The 25,722-nt window shown below is 35.5% G+C and overlaps 1 protein-coding gene across 2 annotated transcripts in view; it reads right to left on the minus strand.

Moving 5' to 3' along the window:
- The window catches only part of HLCS (holocarboxylase synthetase), a 124,161-nt gene that overhangs the window by 71,930 nt on the left and 26,509 nt on the right, over positions 1-25,722 (minus strand). For both annotated transcript variants that reach the window (XM_075172412.1, XM_075172418.1), the window contains exon 6: positions 5,484-5,755. In XM_075172412.1, the coding sequence (XP_075028513.1) occupies positions 5,484-5,755 (272 nt within the window). The remainder of the gene's footprint in view (positions 1-5,483; positions 5,756-25,722) is intronic.

Below are 25,722 nucleotides of genomic sequence, written 5' to 3' on the forward strand. Positions count from 1 at the left end.
ATTTGATTTGATTTAAGGGAAACAAACTTATTCTATTATTTGAGCTAATCTTTATCACCAAAGGCAGGCATAAAATATTGAATATAAAAAAACCCTTGAGGAAAACAAGCACGGAAGCAGCTATTCCAAAGCACTAACTTCCTTCTTTTGAGAAGAAAAAGCGCTTCAACTCTATAAATTAAAAAAATGGAAGTTTGAAAGTTAGTATCCCCAATGATGTAAAGAATGAAGGAAGATGGTACTATATCAAGGCTAAGTTAAATGAGAGGGATGTAGATTAAAAGCATAAAATGCCTTAAAGAGCAGGTCTATCACCACTAGTATCTAACTAGTTTTTAGGCTAGACATCCATCAAGCAAAGCATTCCTATTTCACCCTACAGTTTAACAGACAAACAAAACCAAGGGATTTAAGCTTTTAAAAGCTATATGAACTATTGTGAGAGTTCTCTGCACAAAGAAGTACTCGTTACCCAAACTGTTAAATATTTTTGGTTATGTATCTGTAGAAAAGGTTATTTATAAAATGCATACACCATTTAAATGCAACTGACCAATTTATCAGCACGCATTTTTTAAACATCCAACAGCAATGCCTATTTCCTGAGAAAAAGGCATCCTTCCTACCCACCATAGTATTTTCCAGCTCTCCAACACACATTCTTGAGGGAAAAGGGTGTAGGGGTTTAATTTTTACAAACTGTTAATATTGGTGATAAAACATTTATTTATAGCAACTATTAATGTGCTAGGATAGTCTCACCATGCTAAAAGACAAAGATTACTCTTTGAAGACTTTGTACTCCAACACCCCATACATCTTCAAGAGAGGAAACCACAAGGCCCGTGACGCTGCTTGCAGCTGGTTTTGACTATTACAGCAAAACAGCTTCCTCCACCCACCTGAGCCTAGATTATGAGACATGGCTAGCTAAAATAATATTAAAAGTAGTAAACAATTTTCACAGCTTTTAAGAAAATGGTCAAACAAGTTGAGCCAATAGCTGTAAGAAGAATAATTCTGGCTTGTAGTTACAGTCCTAGTGGAATTCTGAGGCAAGTATCTGAGAGGGAAGGCTTTAAACAGGTATGTCTGAGGATGGAATGAAAACAAGCACTGTGACTGTATGGCATATTTTGCAAAGGCTACACTAATGCCAAGTTTCTATCCTCAAACGACATTTCAACCCACTCCTTGCAACTTATCTGACTTTGTTTTTTAAAAAATATGGTTTAAACAGAGAATAAGAGAGATCACCGAGGCACATGGAATGACTAAACACGAGGCCACTGTGTTTACATAGAGTAAAACATCACAAGAATTTGGGGAAAAAAAAAATCACTAAGTACAAAATACAGTTTGTCAATCTCAACTTGTTTGCTTGTGCCTCTGAAGTGCCATGCCAAGCTCCTTCAACTATACGTTACTCTTAATTTTCACTAACTCATACCTGCATTAGCAGCACACATATTTGAATACAACTAAACAAAGACTTTTAAAATGAGTCCTAATACTCACTTGCCAAAATTAGAGCTGTAGTACAATTTTTAAAAATTGAGCAACATGAATCTAGAAAAGCATAAAGAAAAACTAAAAGGGCACCACAATGTAAAGGATATTCTTTTTCAAAGCTTTTAACTGTTTGGAAATTGTTTATTCTAAGCTGACATTTTATTTAAGTATTCTATTCAGCAATTATGAAAGCAACTTCATCCCACATTTCATTTCCACTAAAATTCACCATTTTTGTGTCAAACTCCTCCTAACAACAGCACTTTGTGCTTCTTAAATATTGGGGAAAAGGGATCCACAATGGCATATCATACAGAATATATCACATGCTGGCTTAATCAAGTATAAATCAGATCTTCTGCCAACTAAAACATTAAAACGGGATATAAGGTGCTGGTAAAGAATAAAACTGGAATGTATATCTAATTCATTTATTTTTTAATGAAATGCTTGTGAAACCATTCCAGCCAATTAGATTGTGCTAGAAATATTTATCAATCTCAAGTCTTGTGAGTCTAATAAGTATGTCTCTACAATGTAACACTTGTATCATTACACCAGATGCATCCTCAAAAATAATGGTTTCATCTTAAATTATGCAATCCCAGGCATGCTCTGAGGAGAGGAGACAGAGAAAGTGGAACTGCTTCTGGTAAGGTTAACCTGTTCAGGTGGCATTAGGATAAATATCTTTGAAGACAAGGTTTCTGAAATGAAACTTACAGAAAGAATTACCTTTTAGAGAAAAAACAAGGGAGCTTCTAATCTTTGGTAAGGATTTTAAATTTTAGTTTAAGAAATAAAAATGGAAATGCTTTCAAAAATAGTATCAAATGATTCAAATAAAGCTTTTAACATGAAATCATAGAAGCAATATTGATTATTTAAAACTATATGACATTTAAACAAATCTTTGTTTTACAATTAGACTAATGCCATTTAATTTTAGATACCTACAGGTGAATTCACACTTCGTTTGTTACCTTAGGACACATAAATGTACGCCAGTGACAATACAGTGTGTATGTTAATATGCAAACCACCAAGACCTGCCATCTGGAGAGCTAATGAACAATCAAGGGATCCCAAATTAAACTACAGAATTTTCCCTTAGAATCTTTAGGACAACACTGTCAAGTTCAATCTATTCACTTAGCCTCCAGAATCAATTTTTCAAACTTTATGACAGGTCTAATAGTTTCCACCTGTTTCTCTTGCTTGACTTTTGACTGGCATGTTACCAGCCAGGGTGGAAATGCAGACAAAGACTCCTATTAGGCTCCGGCTGTTTCTCCACTGTGAGGTCGCTCAGCCATTAAATTAGTTCCAGCCCACTTTCTCCTTCCACATTTTAATTTTTTGGGGGTATGAAGGTTTGGGGAAGTGGAAAGGAAGAGAGACAAAAGTTTGATATTCAGTTGGTGGGAAAGGTATAAGAAAATCTGAAGTCACGAAAGTTAAATGCTAAATTTATTTATCATTTACTAACTAAATTATTTACTAGCTAAATTTACTACTAATCACACTAATTAAGTTCTTGAGGTGTCTGTATCATATTTTCAATCATCACAAACTTTGTAAAATCTGCGAGACCTGAGAGAGTCTATCATGTAACATGTGCTTATTGCAATATACGATTACATAAACACGGTATTGCAATTTTTTTCTGGGAATCACAAATGATCAATAGATACCTACTTTTTGTGCAAGCAAAGAAACTCCTTTTTCCTGAGAGATGTTTTCCTGGCATTCAGAATTGGCAATTAGAAAGAAGCGACATACATATCCTAACAAATTCATATTGGTTCATTTGGAAGTACCTTAAAAACCTGACAACTTTTTTCTTCAATGAAAATTACCTAATAGGTGTTTGCATCAATTTCTAGTGATTTATGAAATGTTATCATCTGTGAAGTCTCAAGGTACTTTGCTGAATTGCAAATCACATGGACTACATTATTCTATTACCCATGACAGAAAAGTATTTACAATAACATTAATCATAACACTTAAGACAAAGATTTTAACTTATTAAAACAAAGGTCTTTTCTGTAAGATAAATTTAATTGTTCAAATTATAATCTGACTAGGATCATCTTCCCAGTATAAGACACTTAGATCCAAGACTTCTAGTTTACGTCTTACCTGAAAACTGACTACTCGAGCTGCATCATGATGGGGCAAATCTTGAAGATCTACATCTGTAAACACTTCATTACATTTGGGCTACTTAATGTAAAAAAGCAACCTGAGTGCTGACCACTGTGCCTGTACAGCACTTTAAAGATAAGACATAAAGGTTCCACAGTCATTGAAAAACCAAGACCACTTCTTTCAGCTCCCTTGCCTTTCTTGATAATATAATCATATATAAATTGGCCAGACATGATTCTATTTAGCTTGTGATATCCAAATAAATTCACAAAGCTCTGAACTATATACTTGATCTTACTGAGATGTGTGAATAACGTTACCAAGAACCACCACCAAAAACAACTGTCAGAGAAGAAAGGACCTGACCTATTAAATTATCACTTCTGCTTTCAATCCAACAGGCTGAACATGCTGTGAATACTAAAAATTAAAAAGCAAATGCTATAAATGCTTCTATAAAATAACACTTTTCTTTGTGGCCTCTTATCAAACTAGCACGTCTATGTCCAAAAGCCATTGCAAAATCAGTTGCAGGACGAGGATGTAGATCTGGGGGAAGGGGAGTGGCAAAATTAGATAGCAACATTTTTTTAATGTGTGTGTGCACATGAGTACATATGCACACACAGAGAATAGGTCGGAATTAAAAGAAATTTGTATTTGATTCCAACTGCCTCCAAATTGCAATATTTTAGCACAAATTATCATTTGTAAATTCCATCACGGTGTCAACCGTAAAACGACAAACTGATTAATACTGTTATAACGTATCCTCATTCACAGATTTTGTGTGCATATATTCTGAAACAAATCACCTTTATAACTTGCAAAAAGGCATATTCTGTAACTTTTATTGGTCTCACAATTTAGGCTTTCTAGCTGAGAATTAAAGACTATTATTGCTGGTTAACTAATCAGATACAACAACATTCAAGATGATTTAACTGATGATGTTGATTAAAAAAAAAAAAATCCAAACCAAAATTCCTGAGATTATTTTCAACAGTAAAATTCATCTGCAATTTCTGCAGGTAAATTAACACTGATACTCAAAAGGAGCTATCAAGAAAAGTTAAAGCTGCAGGTAGAAACACACATAGAAAAATCTGTCCTGAAGAGCAACAACTTCCCAAAGACAGTTTTTTCCATCAGACTATTTCATGAAACATAACAGTATAGTCTTTGTACGTAGACTCCAACCTAAGATTTAGTAACTGTGATTTTCATATCGCTTAATCCCATTCAAAACTCTAATGAACTACCTTCTCAAAGGTATCCCACAACTCATTCACAAGGGTCATCTATGTGATGATGAAAGAATGTCTAGCATAACCCTAACCAATATTTGAAAAAACCCAACAAACCACTAAAGAGCATTTTAGTGAAATATTCAGTAAAAAGAATGAGAGAAAACAGTAATGTTAAAATTAAGGTCACAATCTACTTGGTATCACTTTTGTCAAATAACTAGCTTAGAAAATAACTTGTACTAGAAAATGCATATAATCTCCTAAATATGCATATTTAATACCTTAAACCTTCCTATGGTGATGTTCATGCTTTGCAAGAGGCCACGCTCAGATTTTCCCACCCTTTATGGCTTAGTATTTTATACGTTATCAGTTAATATTCTGTGAACACAAAGATCTCTACTTTGTGTCCTATCTAGAAGATAATCAGCTTTTTTTCACTTTGGCTAGCTTGTGGGAAACAAATAAACCAAAGACAAAAAAGTTTCTTTCGAATATTGTGTGTTACTATAATTGTGAATTCCAGATCAGAAAGCTTATTTGATATGGTCTAGATCACTGTCTTACCCATCTAGAAGATTCATTGTTGTTGTGGTAACTTCAGTAAAAAGAAGAATCTTTCCAAGCTTCTTTGTTTGAAGATTCTGTTGATATGTCTTCAGGCTGAAATGTTCTGATGAGAAGCTTCCCATCTGAGTGATGACTGGCATGAGAGATGGAGTTATCTCCATTTTTGATTCACAGGATGAAACAAATTTAAGAGACACCGTGCTGGATGCTCTTAATCCTTCAGCATCTACACTTCCCTCCAGCCATTTCAGAAAAGCAAGATGGATTTCCTGTGGGCAAGGGAAATAAAATAAAGCATAGAAATATGGACCACCACATGTGAAGACATACAAACATTCTCCTGAGAATGTTCTTATTCAAGCAATCTTCTACTTCAAAATAGGAAAATTAACTCAATTTCCTCTTCAAAGATCAACTTCTGCTGCTTGTTCCAGTGCAGCCTGGCCTGACTACTTGGTACTCTCTTCCTAGACTTGAGACCCCGCTTCTTTGCAGATTAATTAGGCTTAATCTTTCCCTATAACAGGGTTTGTAGTGGTTCTCCTAGAAAGTGAAGCATGGAGTACACACATTCGTCTGTATTATGCAGGTTTTTCAACATGCTAAGTTTCTTTGCTGGAAGCCCCTTAGTCCATCGCTAAGACTCGATTTGAAGGATAAAGCAGCAGCTAAGAAAAACATTTACTGATTTCTCAACAGAGTAACTGCTAAAAGGGCTCATACCTTCAGCTAATGGAAGCTTCACTACTATTACCTTAAATATAGACAAAAGTGGCTGTTAATTAGCTAGCTAAAAGAGAAGCATGTAACTCAAGAATACACAACTAAGAAAAATTCTACCAGTGCGTGAAACGCAGTTGTGTGTATGCTCTGTTGTCCTTGTCCCAGCCAATAGTACACATTTCTGTGCAAAAGATTTTAAATGTGAAATGTACGTACATATATCCATGTAAACACATACATACATATATGATTTTATATATCTACACGCCAAAACTTTGATTTTTCTCTCCTTTACTTTAGGTTATTTAGAAATACATTTTTTTGAATGTGAAATGAAGTGATGAATTACTGGGATTATTACCTGTCTGGTGACATCCTGAAACAAATGTTACACATTCATAGAACTGTTTCTGGATATATCTAATTCTATTTTGAGAGATTTGATATGAAACGTTTGCCATGTCTTTAGAAACAGTAAGTTAACAGCCCGTGAACACAGATGCTGGGACTTCTTTTTGCTAAGTGTGTAGCTTAGATTATTTCAAAGAGCTCTCCTTCTAGAGACAAAGTGGTCTTTTATATATGGTATATGAAACTACAAAAATTGTGTATTCTATTCTGCTGAAAATAATGTACTAGTGATTCTTGCCCTCAAATTTTTAAGAGGAAGACATTTGACTTTTAAATAAAAAACTTCTAACCAAGTATATGCCTCTCCTTCCCATTACTGCCATATCTGGGAACCAGAATACGAGTGCGTCCTATGTGAGTGCTGAAGACAGGACTAAGCTCTCTTGCCCTTGAACAAGATGGCCCTGAGCTCCAGCCCAACTCTTTAAAACCCACAAACTGCAATTAAGAGCAAACTTCCTATAAATAGTTATCTATCCAAGGAATTACTCCAATTTTCCAAATCCCATTGTTATATCTTAAGAAGGAATGAGAAGAGTGGTCCTGTTCCTAACACCTTTCTATAGATTTCCATCCTCAGGAACTACACATTCTTAAGTTTCACACGGACACTGTTTCTTGTATGATGTTCTTTGTATGCTGAATGTCAGCAGACTTACTGGTTCGCAGCCCTGTAGTACGGGTAGCAGAGGTATAACACGAAGAAAGGAATAGTCTCTTTCCAAATGCAACCAGGCACTAGCTTCTAAGCCCCAGGACGATCTAAGAGTGACTCAGTAGTCAAATTTTAGTTAGAGAAATTACCTCTCATTTCTTGATTTTCTAAAGCTCCATCTGAACTCTTTCCATCTAACTTCTTGGATAAAATACACTTTAAATATTTTCTTCCTTGTTTTTTTTTTTGCATATGCATTGTAAATGATGATATGGCATTAAAGGTTTTATGAGCACTTCTTTGACTTGATCTGCATGAAGCACTTGTATCTTCACTTAGTGTAAGATCACAGCTTTGACAGACTGCTGCTGAATTCTTTGCACACTATCATACTTGTTTTACACACTATCCTACTTGTTTTACACACATACACAGAATCACACAGAGTAACTTATTAGCTGTAACTGACATTTAGAAAAATTAGAGCTTTCATTCTTGTGAGGGAGTATATGGAAACTGCTTAATCAGAAAGTGCATTTTCCTATTGCTTTCCAAACACAGAAAATCACTTAGCATAATTGAGCATGCAAGTCCTAGACACAAAAACATAATTCTAATTCACATAAGGAGAGGTTTACAGACTTACAGAAACAGACATTAAGTTAAAAAATAAAGGTGCTTAAAGTATTATTACATTCTAAACAAACAATGAAAGAGCTCAATACTATGTGTCAGAAAGTCTGGTGTACTTTTGCCACAGCATACTTTCTGAAATGACTGAAACAGCTTATATTTATGTGTGATGTTACAGTATTACAAATATGCCACACAATTCCTACCATTTATCCTCTTGAGTATATTCTTTCAGATGATTTTTCCCCATAGTTTTTAGGTTTACTTCTTGATTTAATTTTCTTGTTTCTAATGAATATTGAACCATTTAAGAATTGTTACATGTGTATAATTATGAAGCTAATTTTTCCCATAATGTACACATTTATTGAACTGATCAAAAATATAAACATGAGTAATACATAATCAAGAACAGCATTTGATTTTTAAAAATTCCTAAAAAACATGTTTTTACATTTTTAACAAAGCAAAGTTTCAAATGCTGTCCAAGTACACGCTAGAAAAATTAATTTTCATTGTAAGAACCTCCTTCACACAAAGTTACAGAAACATGGGTGCTGAACCAATGCATTTTGTTTCCCACAATTATACTGGCACACAGAGAAGTACATTTTTGTATAATGAAATAAACGTACTGAGTCTGGCTGAGATGGAGTTAATTTTCCCCATAGCAGCCCTCATAGTGCTGCGCTTTGTATTGGTAGCTGGAAAGGTGTTGATAACACACCAGTGTTTTGGCTACTGCACAGCATCAAGGCTGTTTCTCCAACATTCCCCCCCCCACCAGTAGGCTGGGGGTGGGCAACATCTTGGGAAGGGACATAGCCAGGACAGCTGACCCAAACTGACCAAAGGCATATTCAATCCCATATGATGTCTGCTCAGCACTAAAAGCGAAGAGAAAGGAGGAGGAGGGGGGGGCATTCATTATTACGACATTTGTCTTCCGGAGCAACGCTACGCGTAGTGATGCCCTACTTCCCGAGAAGTGGCTGGACATCGCCTGCTGATGGGAAGTACAGAATAAAACTTTTGTTTTCCTTTGGTTCCGCACTCAGCCTTTGCTTTTGCTTTATTAAACTGCCTTTATCTCGACCCATGAGTTCTTTTCCATCTTGTTTTCTCCCCACCCTGTCCTGCTGAGTGATTGAGCGGCTTGGTGGGCACCTGGCGTCCAGCCAAGGTCAACCCACCACACATATACAAGAAGTCAGGGTTAACCTCTGCTTCAACTCCATTCAAAAGAAATATAATCATGTCAGAACCTGAACCATGCGATTTGTTGCTAAGTTCAGGATTCGGCTTTGAATTCAAAACCTATATCCAGCTGTGTCCGCCGTTCTGCAGCAACCTCTGGTGGCCATTTAAATGAAAAGTGTTCGTTCAGGAACTGTCTGGCCTTCCACACCTCTAGGACCAGATCAGGTGTGTCAAGCAAGGCACCCAACACAAGGTAAGGGAATACCCAAACTCCTGACCACTGCTTACCCTGACCATTATCAAACTCCTAAAACATGCAGGTGCAAGCTTTAAATGAGTGTGCCGTCAAAAAAGCTGTAGCTGTTACATATTCAGGCACCAACAACAATATCTGCAGCTACTTACACATACAATCATACTAAAATCTGTATTATGCATATTATCAGTAACATACTTTGTAAATATAATAACTACACTTTTTCTAGGGTGGCACAAATATATTCTGAAATTGTTATTCATCATTACTGCATCAGTTTTGGATAGGAGAACTGAAGTCAAGCCAAATTTAATTTCCTATAAAACTGTTCATTTTTCAAATCACATTTTATATGTACATTCTCTAAAGCAAAGATATTGCCTTCTTTCTTAAAGAAAGAATGAAATTTGACATCAACCAAACAACTTGGTGACAAGAGAGCTAATCAGCTTTCCACAGTTAAAATAATCAACTACAAATGCAGTATTTATAACAAGAAAATTTTTCTACCCGTATTTTAAATGGTAAAAGCACAATGTATTTTCAATGCATTGTAAAAAACAATTACCAAAAGCAGAAAAACACTATACCAGCAGGAACTACTCACCACTTCTCACTAACAATTTCTCCTCCAGCACTCCAAAGCACAACTTAAATCCTCCCAGACAGAAGCATGGAAAGATACGAAATTTCGAAGCAGTGACAGCCTCACTGATCTGATACCCAGGGACAAAGAGATCAATCAGCAGAATTTTGATTGTCAGACTGAAAGTGTCACTAAATGAAAAGTTGTTCTGAGCGGGTAGGGAGATATAGTGTATGTTAATTCACAAAATTCATAGAATTAGAGAGTTAAGCTACTGCATACTACATACCCTCAGCTCCTCCACTGATCAGCACAAAGGCTTATTAGGGGTGACTGTATCAAGGATTGGAGGTCTGACATTGCAAGCTGTTGACCTAAAGTTTAAATGGTAATTGTAACGTAAAGAAGGAAGAGTAAAAGCTGTATTTTGTTTATGATTTAACATCTACTTCCTATGATCTTAAGAGTTTGGTCAGCGTGTGAAGAAACTGCTACGTAACAGAAGTTTTCTTTTGCTGTTTAAATTATTTTTATTTTCATAATCATTAGTTCCATTTTTTCCTAATGCTTACTTAGTGGTTGAGATTGAACAAAAAGGAGAAAAGAGGGAGACATAAGAGACAAAAACCAGCTGCATATGGACCCTTCTCTGTTGTAGTATAAAATAACAGAAAATTACAGCTCCTGATGGAGAAGATTTTATTTGCACCTGGGCTTTATCAACCAATGAGACTTGCGCACAACGCACATAAACTTTCAGTTATAATGGTTCAAAACAATCCCAAATCCAGGACTTTATTCTTACATTCTATTTATAGATCTAGAAATTTGATGTATTTTCTTATTTTTATATTTATGTTCATATACACACAGATATATGCAAGTATCTCTCTCATTGGGCGTATTTGGGAGCTGCTCTTTTCTACCAAACTCTGTGACGATAGATCTGAAACTCTGTATCAATGGAATTCTTTGTTAAGACAAAATTCAGTCACAGCCTAAATTCATTTGGTTTCTATTAAAAACATAGAGGCGAAACTAAATGAAAGCTAAAAATATAATGCCATAAAACTAACAAACATTATACATCAGTCAGCTCTCTACTTTCTTGGGAGGAAAAATGAGACAATTTTAATTACCAGTGCTCTAACTGATGACTCAATATTGTGACTATAATATAATACTCTATTTTAGCTGTTGCTTGTTGAGTAACCTTCTGGATACATACTTAGAATACGATTAAACAATTTTTCTCCTTCCTTTGCATAAAATGTAATAATTTCCAATGAACCACCTCAATTTTTGCTTCACTGTACTTTAAAAAAGTTTGCAGTTGATGTATGGATTCATATATTAGCAGTTGATGTACTGATTAAATCACATAGGCATATATGTTTATTAACTGCAAACAAGTGGAGATTACACAGGCATAAAGTACGAGTCTTTTAGAGGCACACATGAATAGCCCGTTTGGAGCATAACCACATTTATAGACATCACACCTTCAGTATGGCTAACCTGCTTTTTTTTCCTGAATTGGCTGTTTTCAAACGAGTATTATTCAGTCCAGGTATGATCTTAAATATATGTATTTCATATGAATTCTAGAATAGCACTGATGGAAAAGCACACATTTTAATAGAGAATGCACGGCATTTGGAATCCAATTTCAACTTTAGAATATAAAAATACACACATGCATATACATATACACAAAAAAATTATCCTCCTTGTATTACACAGCTTTGCTCAACAGTGCTACAAGTTTAAAGGTGTTAAATTAGCCACTGGAGAGCTTCCATAGCATCTCTTGAATCCAATAGAAACAAATTGAAGTCCAAAGTGGTAGTAAGCAGTAGGCTGGCGCCAGCAAAAAACACATCTACAGTGGCAACTCCAGCCCCGAATGCTAGCAACTTAGGAGGCCAGCAGCAGGAAAAGTCAGCTATTAGCAAAAGAGGGCAAGGTTTTGGCAGACATTTCTAACTAATGAGGCACACAAAATGCTTTTCTGATGCTGCCTGTGTTTTTACTTCCTGTAATAATGCCATACTTTGAGATCTGAAGCAGATGACTGTTTCATAACACAACCATAGCCCCATTTTAAAATCATGTTCACACTCAAAAAATGCTAAAAATAAATAAATATTAAATGGCACCAAAAAAACTTACTGTAAATATACAGAAGATGCAGAAAAAATGTGAAGTTATATACTATCCTTATTGCTTTCAAACCCTAGCATGTATATATTACCTTTTACTGAGGCTTTGTAAAACAATTTATAAATACAAGTTTAGTACCACAACCATTCATAAGAAGGTATAATTTTTTTTTTACAAGGGGGAGAAAACCCAGTACAATGTCTTTCACTTTAGGAAAAGACTGAAGAAAGGAGGAAAAAAAACCCCAAACTTCATAGATCAGAGGAGGACAGAAGATAATACCTTGGTGATCACAGCCTTGACAGAGGAACTAGAAGAGGATGAAGAATAGCCCTGCTGTAACCTCTTCCACAGAAACACTCATAAAGACGGGAGAAAGGTTGCTCTTCCCTCCCAAGAAAAATAATACTGGCATTAAGTTGTAGTGGCCATCTTCTACTAGTTCAGCAGGACTTAGTAAAGCTGTAGATAGCAGATGTATTATTTGTGTTTGTGTGTCAAAGCCAGTGTCTCTAACCAGATAATCAGATTAAGAGATTTCATTAGAGAGTCATAATCATTACTTCAATACTGTTCAGATGTCATTAATACATAATAATATTACCAAACTACACATCAACGCCTGGAGTCCTGAATAGTTGCCCTTTTAGGCTTAAGTAAGTGTAAACTTGGAGATGGATTTTGTAACAACTGAAACAAAATGAATGAACAGAACTGTAAAATACAAAGGCTATTTACAACACATTCAAAATCTGATTTGAAATATATAAAGCACTCTAATGAATTCATTTTCAGAAAGCACATATAAAACTTTTCTCTTTAATATTAACTGCTTATAATTAATTTCAAAGTCCAGTCCTTGTTCAAGGAAATAGATAAAAATTGAGCAAGCCAGACAGTTACCCTCCACAGCCTCACTGGCTGATTTTAATCTATCTTCAGATTACTTATAATATTTTCATTTGTTTTGCATATTTTATTAATAGGAAGACACATTTTAGCTGAGGTCACTCCTCTAGGGTAAGTCAGGGGAGAACCTGTGCATCTACCTAACTCTATTCAGCACGTAGAGGGCCATTATTTTCATGACTCCATGTTTAGTTCATAGTATAAAAATTTTAGGAAGGAGAGAAATCCCCAGTTTTCCACTCCCTCCTTTCCCCATCCCCCAAAGAACTTCATAAAGATTTTATTGTAGTACAACAGAGGTGCATTCTGATTTCATGTTCTCATGAACTTTTGTAGTTTTTTGTCTGGTATTTGCTATGCATTCTCAGGATACTACATAACTAGGAAATCTGTTTCAGTTTATTAATAATCTTTTTATATTTCCTAAACCCAGATACCGTGCATAAAATATGGAAGGGCATTTAGAAAGATGGCAGGGTAGGGTAACTTTTTAAATTCAAAACCAACTGGATTTTTAGGAGTCTCTAGTGGTTTGGATAGTTACTTTACTCTGCGATATACTTTGTCAAGAGAGGCGGAAAAAGCTAATCATTTCTGAAAGATCATTCCAGAGACTAAGTTCCTTATTTTTGTCTCCACACTTCAGTGTGTTTTTAAAAACAAGTATTATATTACATAAACAGTTACACAGTGCATCATCTCAGCAGTATGAGGAGTAGAAACAGTCACATATAGAAGTGGGTCCATTTTGCCAACTGATACGTGGAATACCTAGTCCGAAAAAGGGAAAGATTTTCAACAAAGTGTTGCAAGGTATCCTTATCCTTTCTATTGCAGTTACATTTCTTTGAACATGAAGCATCTTAGATTTCAACCCACTCCCAGTCTACATGTCCAGCAACTGCTCATAAATCTGTGCCTAAATTTGAATCCAAAATTAAATTTAGCTTTAAAAAGCACTGTATGTAGGTAGAAAATTAATTTATCCAATGTGCAGCAGTCCATTCTAAAAACAGGCTGCAGGGCCCAGGTCAGAATTCACCAACTAATGAAAAATATATCAGATGTTACCTTCTGTAGAGAAAAGAATGCTGTCAATAAGGTTAAAAATAAGATAAAAAGAAATCAACTAGCAATGAAAGGGAAAAATGATCTTACTGTCAAGTTTTTTATATCCGTATCTCTCTGTTGTTTTTAGTACAGTCTTACGCTTAGGTATTATTGCTAGAAGGCACATGCTATCATTCAGTCATGCAAAACAAATACAGGAAACGAGGCAATCGCATTTTTTCTTTATTGTTATATGCAAAAGAAGTATCAAAAATTCTCAAAAGGATGGAACAATAAAAAAAAAATGAGTGAATGCATACTGCTCTAAGCAGAACACATTTGTTTTGATGTCTCAATTTTAATAAAGTACTACCATTTACAGTCCCTGCCTATGTAACAGCCTTCGCAGCCGCAGGACAAGGCTAGCTACAGAAGGCCCCACTGCACTGTCCTCAATGCAAACCAGAGCTGAGCGAAGGAACAAGGAGGACAGCAGAGCAATGCTGTAAGGTGCATCCTGGCTTTTGCTTTTCTTACTCAGCTGCAAGAGAACAGTCTGGAAGCAATCTTCCCAGCAGCTGCTCTCATCAACAAACTGTTTATTGTAAGAAAGTGGCTGGGTCAAAGGCTAAACGTCATCCAGAACTGAAAGCGTATCTTTAAAAAAACCTGAAGCCGTCCATGCATATGAAAAAAGCACATTACTTATGAAAGAGAACCATATTCCATTCTGAAAGGCCAAAAGTCTACTTAAACAAAAACTCCTTAATTTGCTGAAGCAGTATTTTATAACGTTGCACTAATTTACTGTGGCTTGTGCTGATTTTGAGACCTGTGCAAGGTTTCTAATAAAAACAGAAGTTACTTAAAATTCAATCTGCGTTTTATGGTAAAAAAAAATAGAGTTCTATTAAAAAATATTCTAAAATATTCTATTAACATTTATTAACACTGAATAAGTTAGGTCCATATTCACATACAACAACAAAAAAATGAGTACCCCTCTAATACATTACAAATGCACCATCAACGTGTCACACAAGTTGAAAAAACAGGTTTAGGCTCAATATCAGTTTTACAAAAAAAAAAATTGCAGGTTTTATGATGCAGGTAGCAGAGGAAGATGACGTACTAAACGCATGTGTATTAAATCCTTCACAAGCGCTTGCCAAGTCAGTTTCAAACCCATATTCCGATGTCAAAACCTCTTCCAGAATTCCCAGCTCTGTCAAGAATCACTAAAGGATTGAATTTAACCAGGTTTTAAGCCAAGCATACTTTAAAAAAACTGTAATCGTGTGTTACCATATAACTACATTTAAGCACGTGAATGCGCACAAGCACATACACACACACAAAGAAAGAAACAAAGAATGTATGCATCAAACCCCCCTCATATTTAGTCACATCCTTAATAAAGTTTTAGTTTAAACCAAAGGATACTAAAAATTACAGGACGAAATCTCATTTAGTAGTTTGTAGCTCTTAATCTCAGAAATTAAACAATATATGACCACCTATGCAAGGTAAACTGGTATCATAACATAGCACAGTAATTGGGGTACATTTGCTGCAACAGACTGTAAAGCTGACTTTGAGGGTAAAGGATCAATAAGAACAAGGTCTACCTTTGACATACATCACTACATAACACTTCACAAAAACAAGTACTGCAATGAAAGGGCTGATAAATCAGAGGACTAGTAGGTGTTGATTTATCCTACCAGAAAAAGGCGTGATAAAATATGGTTTGACCATTTAATTCTTCATGACACCTACTTTGTAACAAAACTGTTGTTATTTTTTGAAGAAAAGTGTACAGTAAATTGAGCATATGTGCAACTGTGCTAAAATTAAGTATAGAGAAACCAGGCAGAAGGGAAAAGGCATTCCACTTTTGCACTAAAATCTGAACATTATGCATATTAAAGTGTTTTTTAAAAAAAAAAAAAACACCAAAAACCAAAGTCATGTTTAGAAGAATAAATTAAGATATAAATCTAACCCTAAACGCTGTATACATTTATTTTAAATTGCTCTCAAAAGTATTCTGTCTTGACTAGAAAAAAAATACAGAAGAATTTTGTTCTCAGCTAATAGGGCAATAAATTAGATGCAATATATTCAGCTAGTAAAACTGGCTCTATTAAACAGGTATCACATACAGGATTTTTATTTGGTACCAAAACTTTTATTTTTTTTAAACTGAGGATAAAACTGTTTGTTGAAAATCTTGGAATTAGTAGTAGAATGAGTTAAGTAAATAAAACTCAGGAAAATATTTTTTCTTAGCCCTGATAATACACAGTTGTAGTTTAAGGTTTTCCATCAGGTTTGTTTGGCCTTTCAATAGGTTTATATACATAAAATGTGAGTGAATTTAGTGTTCATGAATATGAAATAGTAGAACAGGAGCCAAAGATTCTCCTCTTAGCACTGCAAACATGCATTAAACCCAAATGACGAGATTTCAGCTGTACCTCATTTTTGCTTCTTCTGAGCAAAACCTCCCAATTCTGTCACACTGTAGGGGTTTTTGAGCTAAAGAAATGTCTGTGAAATATTAGGTCAAAACCACAACACATTTTCACATGTACCACAACTCAGAGATTACAATACAGTTATGTCCCTAAAGTTGCACAGCTAATGTTCAACATGTATCATATATTTTATAATCCTTTCTAAAACCTATTCAGGTTGACATAACGGTTTATAAATAAAAAAAAAAGATACTAAAAGAAACATCTTAGAAAGGAAGAATTTCTTGGCCATTATATGCTATAATGGCAAGAACGTGCTTGGTATGTTATTTATAGTATACCTATCCTGAAAATAAAAAACAGTATTAAGATAACAACTACTAACTTTCACTGTAACTAAGATTTCCTTGCTAATCCAGGATCCTAAAAAACATTAGCATGACAGTATGGGGTTATTTATTTAAAAAAAAAGTAAACCAATGCTTTTTATTTAGTGGAGTCTATTAAAAAAATTAAGCTTCATGCTTCGAAAATACATCATATACACATACAGCAATGTAAAATTTAGGTATCAAATCGAGAACTCTGAATGAAGCCTCAATAATATTCAGTTTATCACAAATTAATAATTTTTTCTTACAAAACATGGGGAAAATACAGTATTCACATCCATGTACTATAATGCCAAGTTGTAAGAGTGAATGATACAAACTACATTTACAGTTATCCTAGCTGCATGTTTTCTAACACATTGTAATTCTTCTCTCCCTTTTTCAGCCCTTTCAGTTTTAACACTTACTTTCTTCTGCTGGGATTGAAACCTTGTTCAGAACAAAAGAGGTAACAATTTTTCCTCAGAGGAAAAACAAGAAGATAGTAAGCAAATCATACACTACACCTTCCTGTAGCTGTAAGGGTCCTGATACACAGGCAGCTTCAAGAACTAACTTCAGAGCCAACCTCCTTAGAGAGCAGCCACCTGAAAGCATTTCTGCAATTGTCAGGGATAAATGAGGAAAAAAACCCCAAATTTAATTTGTCCTTTAAAGGTGGACATACAACATACTTAACCCTCATAGGGATAAGGCCGAATATTTATCTAGACAAACCCTTTAGCTAGTCCAGGGCTGAGGTGACTTTAGTCAAGTCATATACACCACTAGCTTCTACTCCCAAAGACCACGTTTGTCATATAGAACTCACAGTATTGCAGACAATGCAGCAGAAGTCAAAGCTCGTGACTGAAATTCAGGGTTTTAGGAGTGACTTTGGGAAACAAGACACTCAAAGAAGCAAACAAGAACAGAGTCAAGACCAAGGCAATGTATGAGAAGTGCTCAACAGAAGCAAATACAGGCAGTCAGGAGCATTTTTGACAACGGCACATTCTTTATTCTGACGGACTTTGGATTCCCTTGACTTGTCTCTGAGGATAACCACCTGTTTCTGTGCTTAGGGATATTTTGCTCTATTACTGTTAAAAGACTTGAGGGAAGACCCAATCTGTCAAAAAACTTTTGCAATATTCATTAATGCAAATGGTAACACTTCATGTAGAATGTATCCCAAAGAGACCTCATTTAATAAAAATCTAACTACCATGCGTGGAAACATGCTCTTGCATTTGTTTTAAGACTCAACTGAATAGCACACCTGAAAAAGAACATGGCTTCATTTTTTAGACTTTTCCCATTAAAATTTAGTATTAACCCAGGTAAGGAAATGTCTTGGGGGGCAGTGGTCTGGAGATACAAAATACAACCTTATGGAAATACTTGTTGAAAACGATGTAAACAGTAAATACTTGCTGCGTATGGGAACTAATATAGTCTATTGCAAAGGTTAGCGACGGCAGTGCAAGCCTCAAACTTCTGACAAGGTTCAGACTTCTTAAAAGCTTTTAAGCAGAGTAACAGTAGAGCTTAATGTGATTTTTCATTCCAGCTCAGCAGCCAGTCAGTGAAAGGGGATTCCAGCTCCCAAGGCATATGGCTGTATTGTGCATTTCCTAGCTTCTGACTGACCATAGAAAGCGGTAGAATTGAAACTTTCGAACCGTGTTGTAATACTAAAAGGAAAAATAGCCAAGGTCTGGGCAAAAGAGTCTTGCAGAAATGAGAACTAAGACTACAACATCCTACCCAGACTACACTTCTAAAGTCAAGAACCTGGCCAGAATGAAGCAAAAGCTTTGAAAGACTGAAAACCAGCTCTGCACATATCCACTCCAAAGATGAAATTTTAACTGGTTAAATATGAACCACCTTTGTTGAAGGCCCTTAATTAATAACCCCAAACCAGTGGGTTAACTTCTAAAAACAAATTGTCTTGAGGGAAAAAGTTTCAGGGATTACTTCAATCAGTACTAAAATGCAAAAAAAGAGTTTAAAATGCATTTCCAGAATAGTTCCACACAAACTAATGAACTCAAGCTACAGACAAAGTCTGTAAACTCAATCTGTGACACTTAGTGATTAATTTATCCTTGGTTAAATAGGGACAGTTTGGGTCTCTGTTTCTTGAACGTAATAGCCAGGGAAACAGGAGACTGAGACCAAAGCAATTATTATTTAATTTTGAGTTTAAAGTTTGATATGTACTTTCAGTTTGCCAAGCTAGTGTTATTACATAAAATCAGGAACATGACAGTGGCTGCAAAAGTAACATTCTACCAGCAAATTACCATATGCTTTTAAGAGGAAGAGACATCCTTGAACAGATGGAGGAATTGTTTTGTATAGAGCAATAAGGATAGCAATAATTGTAGTAAGGTTTATTGCAGTTCAAAAATGTCTAATTTGCTATTCCTGGACTGCTAATTGGAGACCATCATTAGACAGAATGGATGGCGTGGAACAGAAAAAAGCTTGAAAATATTTAGAGGATACTGAAGTCCACTCCCACCTCTGAAAGGAAATGGGTGCTGCAGAGATAACAAAAGTATATCCTTATCATTGCTAGCTATTCATACATACCATTTGACTGAAATACCAAATTAAACATTGTTGCTTCCCAGATGTTGCCTATGGCTAAAACAGGTAGAAGGAAAAGCTTCCCATAGCTGTAAGAGCTGATGAACTTCTCTTTCAGATGGCAAAATAACTAACACTTAGCAGAAAGGGGCAGCTCTTGTCAAAAGCCACTGCTGCTCAAACGATACAAATACAAGGACAAAGCAGCAGCCATACCAATATAATATGCCCCTTTAAATCTCTACCTTTTCTCCAACAGTGGCCAGCAGCAGATGCACGAGAGAAGAACACAGCAAGCATAAGGTAACTATCTCCTCTTCTAGCAATCTACATCATAAGGATTTGTGAGCCAAAGAGCGTACACCTCACAGCTCCAATGAAGAATTCTCCCACGAAAGACAAGTAATCTTTTGAATTCAGTTCAAAACATTCCTGATATCAACTATTCTCATTTAAAATAATGACAGAAGTGTTCTAAAGACAAAAGTACAACTTCAAATGTTTTCAGGTATTTCTAACAAAACCTTAGGAATTCAAACAAGGAGCTCAAATATCTATGGTAATTTGCAGCTCATAGTACTCATGGTAACTTCGGGAAAGTGCCCCTCTCTCTATAGGAAGCAAAAAATAAGAATAAGCATTTGCTTTCAGCTACTGTGTTTTCTTTTCCTTCAGCTAATATATTGTACTAATATACCAACATGTAAAACGCAGTCAAAAAAGGGAAAACTGATTAGATGATAACTTTTACCTCTGCAAGCTGCTATTCCTGTCAGGTAGCTGTGGTACATGAACTACTTGTAATCCCAAAAATTCCATTTTGGAAAGAAAGAAAGTATATCTTCCAGGCCAGAAAAATGCATGGATAATTGCTTATTTCACGTAATGAGTTCTAAAGTCAAAACATGCCATATGTAATTTTTTTTTTTTAAATCTTGATGATTATGCATCAAAACCCAATTATTTTTCCTTATCTTGCAAAAGAATTTCAGAAATACCTCCTACAATTAATTTTCATTGATTTTGACTACATGGAAATGCTGAGACATGCTCCTACAAAATAGTTCTCTCCATCTCAAAATTCAGAGGATCTTACAATGTTTTCCAGTTCCTAAAAGTTGCCTTTATACAACAGGTTGAGAGCATCCAGGCACAGTTCTTTAAAGTGGAGAAGACAGTGGTACACTTTCTCCAACTGAATATTGCTCTTCCTTTCAAATAATTTTTATAATGACATCAATGTAACTTTTTCTACTGAAGTTAATGACCTACTTCATCAGTTGAAAGGTAAGTTACAAAGAAATGATGACCAATTACTTTGTTGCAAGTGTAACATAAAAAAAAAGATATGACAAAAAAAAAAGGGAACATTGATACTATTCAGCAATACACATTATATCCATAATCTCCCTTCAAATTTGGATCTTAGCAAATAAAAATCATGTTATCTTTATTTAGATTCTCTCTCTGAAGTTGTTAAAACATGGTATTCACTTTATAGTAGGTCTATCTAGAAGGGCAAGAAACTGAGCAAAAATATAGATGCGGGTTGTTTGTCCGAAGAATGTTTTAAGATTCGCAGTCTGTATACCCACTTCTAAAGACTTAAGTTATTAAATGATCTATTGTTCTGTCTTCAAATCTTAGTTGTCACCATGTACAAAAATTGTAAATTTATTACAGCCACTACTACTTTTAAACTGCAGTAGGGATTCTTACCCATGTTAAAACATGTAGGGACAGACTGTACTAGTCTCCTCAATACCGATCCTTCTAAGGCTTGGCTTTAACAATTATTTTAATTATACATTTATTCAGTTTTTACAAATTAAGAAGGATATTTTGAAATGTTTTCTGAACTAGTACTTAAAATATTTCTTAAATAAGTTCAACAGTACAATCTAGTACACACTTGAGAAACAACACACATAAAGAAACAACACCACATAAGGAAAGTGATTCTCAATAAAGCAAGCTGTAAAAATCAAATGTTGTCCCGTATCTTACATCCTAGTGAAATGATCAGTCCAAAGTAGCACAGATTTTATAGCTAAAATTTTTAGATATGCATTGTAACAACTAGCAGCTGTAGGGAATGCTAGAAAATGCAGTAATACAAGTTGTTTTCTAATGGTCAAGTCTTGCTCCTTACCTCTGCCTCTTCAGCTGTTACCCCATTCCCCTCTCTCCTCCTCCCACACAGTGTCTGTCTTCTCTTTCATCTGGTATCAAACTAGATCCACTAGCTCTTCCTCCTGAGGTTTTTCTCTCCCAAAAAAGTTCTTACCCTCATCAGTCAAGGAGCATGCTCCAATTTACACACTAGATGAATAACTCGATCTCAGCTTTTCTCAAGGCTGGAGTTCTTCTCCAGGGCCAGTTGTCTTCTCTGGGCCTGTGTCACTTTCATAAATTCTACTATATCGTGCATTTATTAAGGAAGGGGTAAAGAAAGAAGACTTGACTTAATTTCTGAAACTTGAGGTTGCCAATATGGCTAATAAAATATGATTATATACAGACTTTTTAAAAATATTAACACACATATATACATACACACAGACTTACACAAGTCTCTCTATATAATTATATACAGGCATAGCGTCGTACTTAAGAACAGAACTTCATTACCATTGTAGATCCTCTAGTGTTTGCACAAGGAAATGCTGACACAGATAAAACAGTGACCAGCTGAAATTCTTAAAATTAAATCATGTAATCCTGTGAAGCACAGCTCTGTATAATCTAACTGCAAGAATACATGTTGCCCTGATGGTCTTAGCTACACAGCACTTTTACAGAGGATACTTTTACTGGCAGAAGAAAAATACATGTACCATGAAAACAAACAGAACAAGATTTATTCTGATTTTTTTTTCTTCTGAGAAAACCTTGCTTCAATATTCATGTAAATCCTTTGTAATTAATGTCACCACTCCAACTGCCAAGTAACTGAGTACAGTGATTTACTAAACTGGAACACATTCCACTTGTTGTGAAGACCGACTAAAACCCAAATAAAAAAAGCTTTCGCATAAAAGTTATAGTAGAAACTACAGCAAACTTTCTGATTTAAGCTAACAGCTGTTCTTTAATCAGCTTTTCACTATAAGAACTGCATAATATCAGCCAGAGAGTCACATGCCAAATTCCATTCCCACTGCACCTGGAATTTCAGGATTTCCTCAACATGTCAGAAACCTCAAATCATTTCTTAAAATGAACTGTCAAATGATAAATACAACAGAATCTCTAAGTCAGTCCTTTCCCTATCGACTGCTGACACAAGTCACACTTGATAATTTTACTTGCAGTCTTCGCCTTCTTCGACGACAAACTCTGAGAATACTGGAATGTCTTTCAAACCAATGATAACGCTAATTAAACTCCCATCTTAATTTTCCAGAATAAATTCAGCTTGATAAACTTAGATAATAACCTCTGCGTTGTGGACAATTTTTTTCTGACAATATTATCATGTAACTGAATTGTCAAAGAATTGTTAAGAGTCAAAGAAATATATTCAGAAGACCTCAATGTGGTAAATGCACTGTTTCAAAAACAGCTAAAGTTTGCAGTTTTATCTTTTTTGAAGAGCAATATAAGGAGACACTTCTATTTCCTCTTGGTTATGTATTTTTACTCAACTTTTCCCTTTAATTAAAATACATAATCTTATCTCATCTGGCTATAATTTGTTTAAGAGTAAAGATGCAAAAGAAGCACTAATTAAATTGTTAGATAACCACTATAATGATTTCTCATTGTGGAAACGTATCGTCATTTCTGAGCAATGGTAACATGATAGCATCTCACAGGACTCCAGCTGATGCCAAGCCTGTTCTCATTTTCCCAGTCTCACTTACATAAATTAGCCACAGGCCCCACTGACAGTCAGAGAATCTCAAGTTTTTTATGTTTGGAAATACTCCACTTTTGTCAGATCTTTACCAGTGAGGTCATAGTAAATGAACCGATGCCAAATTGCCACGGATCTCCAGAGCGTTTGTCACAAGTAATGGATTCTTGCTATCTAAAATCACCCATCTGCTCAGAGGCAGTACCCTGAACCCTGACTCCAAAAGGTTTATCGGTTACAACTTTTGAGTGCTGAAACAAAATCCACGACCAGTCACTTTAATTACAGCCTTCACATTAAGATAGAATGTGTGCCTGTGTTAAGACACAGAGCCAACACGAATTTGGATTAGTCTGCCACTGTGGATTTTACTTTTTTTATTTAGATTCCTACTACAAACTCCAAGATAAACTGAAACTAAGAAAACTCAGCCTCACACACTGGATAGCAACACTCTTTGCTGAGTGACCTATACTCAAGAAAGGGAACTCAACCCTAATGCTATTCTCTATCATTTCAGGAGTGAGAAGTTAGCAGAAGACATGAACATCAAGCTCACAAATGTTTTAAATATGTATTACATAAGCAATTCTGAAAGGATAATAAAATCTTCCATTCTCTAAGGTACAGAAAGAACATGCCTACTGAAGAAAGTGGTTGTGAAGTATCATGCACACTGACTTGAAGCAAGCCTTGAAACATGATAGAACACACTTCAATGAGTTGCACTTTGGTCAGATGCCAGCACATCATAATTTCATATCAGAGCTAGCTCTACAATAAGATTAAACGCTACTCAGTACAAAAGGCATTAACTTTTAGTTCTCACAGCAACATAAAGACCCTTTTTATGGAGATTTCTATAAACAAGATATTTTCTTTCATTCCTTAAAGCTTCTTGCATTTTCCAAATGATCGTCAAAAACATTTATTTAATCAATACATAGTCAAAAAGTTGTTTACAAACCATAATGCAACATCAGTATGTTATTCATTATTATGTGCCTACAAATGTGATTCATGGTTGTTTAACATAAACAGCATGCTTGCTGCTATCATGCAAGAAGGAAAACATGTTTTTAACTAGAGAAGTGTAAAATAAAGGGGCTGTTTGCCAGATTTCTCTTTCTCTGTCCCCCCCAAATATGGTAAATATTCCCTGAAGATAAACAACAGAAAAGCAAAAGGTAGCTTTAGCAACCACCTGGAATTACTTGGCTCCACATTTGGAGTCTCCTTCATCTCCCATCAAGATTTCTTAACTGAAGATATTTTACTGTATTTTGACACTACATACCATCGATTCCTGTGGAATTTAAAATGCCACTTTAAAATTGAGGAAATATTATACAGGGCAGACGCTGCAAACATGCTAAGATATTTTAATGCAAATCTGCATAAAATACACTATGCATAAAATGTTTTCCATCCCTTATTTTTTGCTTTACTGTTCGCTAAATCCAGCTCATAAGTGACCCCTAGTGGTATGACACCTTCCCTCACTAAAGGACTTGCATAAAAAGCCACAACTGCATCCAGCTTTTGAGACCAATAGAGATTCATGGTGATTTTAATGTAATACCAACACTGTTCTAGCTCAGCTGGGCAGGGACACTGATCAATACTGGAGTCTCATAGTGCTGGTGAATGCACTGAAATACCTGCAGCATGCCAGCCTTTCTTCAATAAACAGCTCCAGGGAGAAGTCTGAAGAAACTTTTATGAGTGAACAAATTAAGAGATAATTTAGCCTTCTAAAACTTACAGAGGTCAGCATGAACAAAGCTCAATTGTCAGTCAGATCTTGAGCCTGGACTACTGAGGTAGCGCCCAGGAAAAACAATCTTTATTGAACAATTTAATTTTGTCTCAAAAGTAAGTAAAAAACCTTTTATAGTTTCATCGTCATTTTGCACTATAAGATTGGGTAAAAAAAGCAGCCTCTGAGCAGAGAGCCAGGAAAGCCTAGTTTCCTGTGACCGTGTCTCACAGTTTAACTGCACTAGCCCTCATTGTCTTTTTCTCCATGCCTTCTACAGTCACTATTACTATTTCCGATATCTCCCACACCTTCTCTCATTCTCCTTTCTCAACAGGGCCAGCTAAATGCTTCTCAGCAGCATAAGCAAAAGGTTTTTTTAAGAACAAAACCATTTTTCAAGGCAAGATGTCAATTTAATGACCTTCACTGATCCAAGCAAACTCTTTGCATGTGAAGAGAGCCAAGAAAAGACATTCTTTTCAGCCTCTGGAGAGGGAGGACTGCTCCTGTTTCTAGGCAGTGAGACCAACAAGGCTCTAGTCAACAGCAGAGACCTGAAAATTCAGAAAGCATTGCC

Source organism: Calonectris borealis, chromosome 1, assembly GCF_964195595.1.
Source record: "Calonectris borealis chromosome 1, bCalBor7.hap1.2, whole genome shotgun sequence".
NCBI classification, from domain to species: Eukaryota; Metazoa; Chordata; class Aves; order Procellariiformes; family Procellariidae; genus Calonectris; species Calonectris borealis.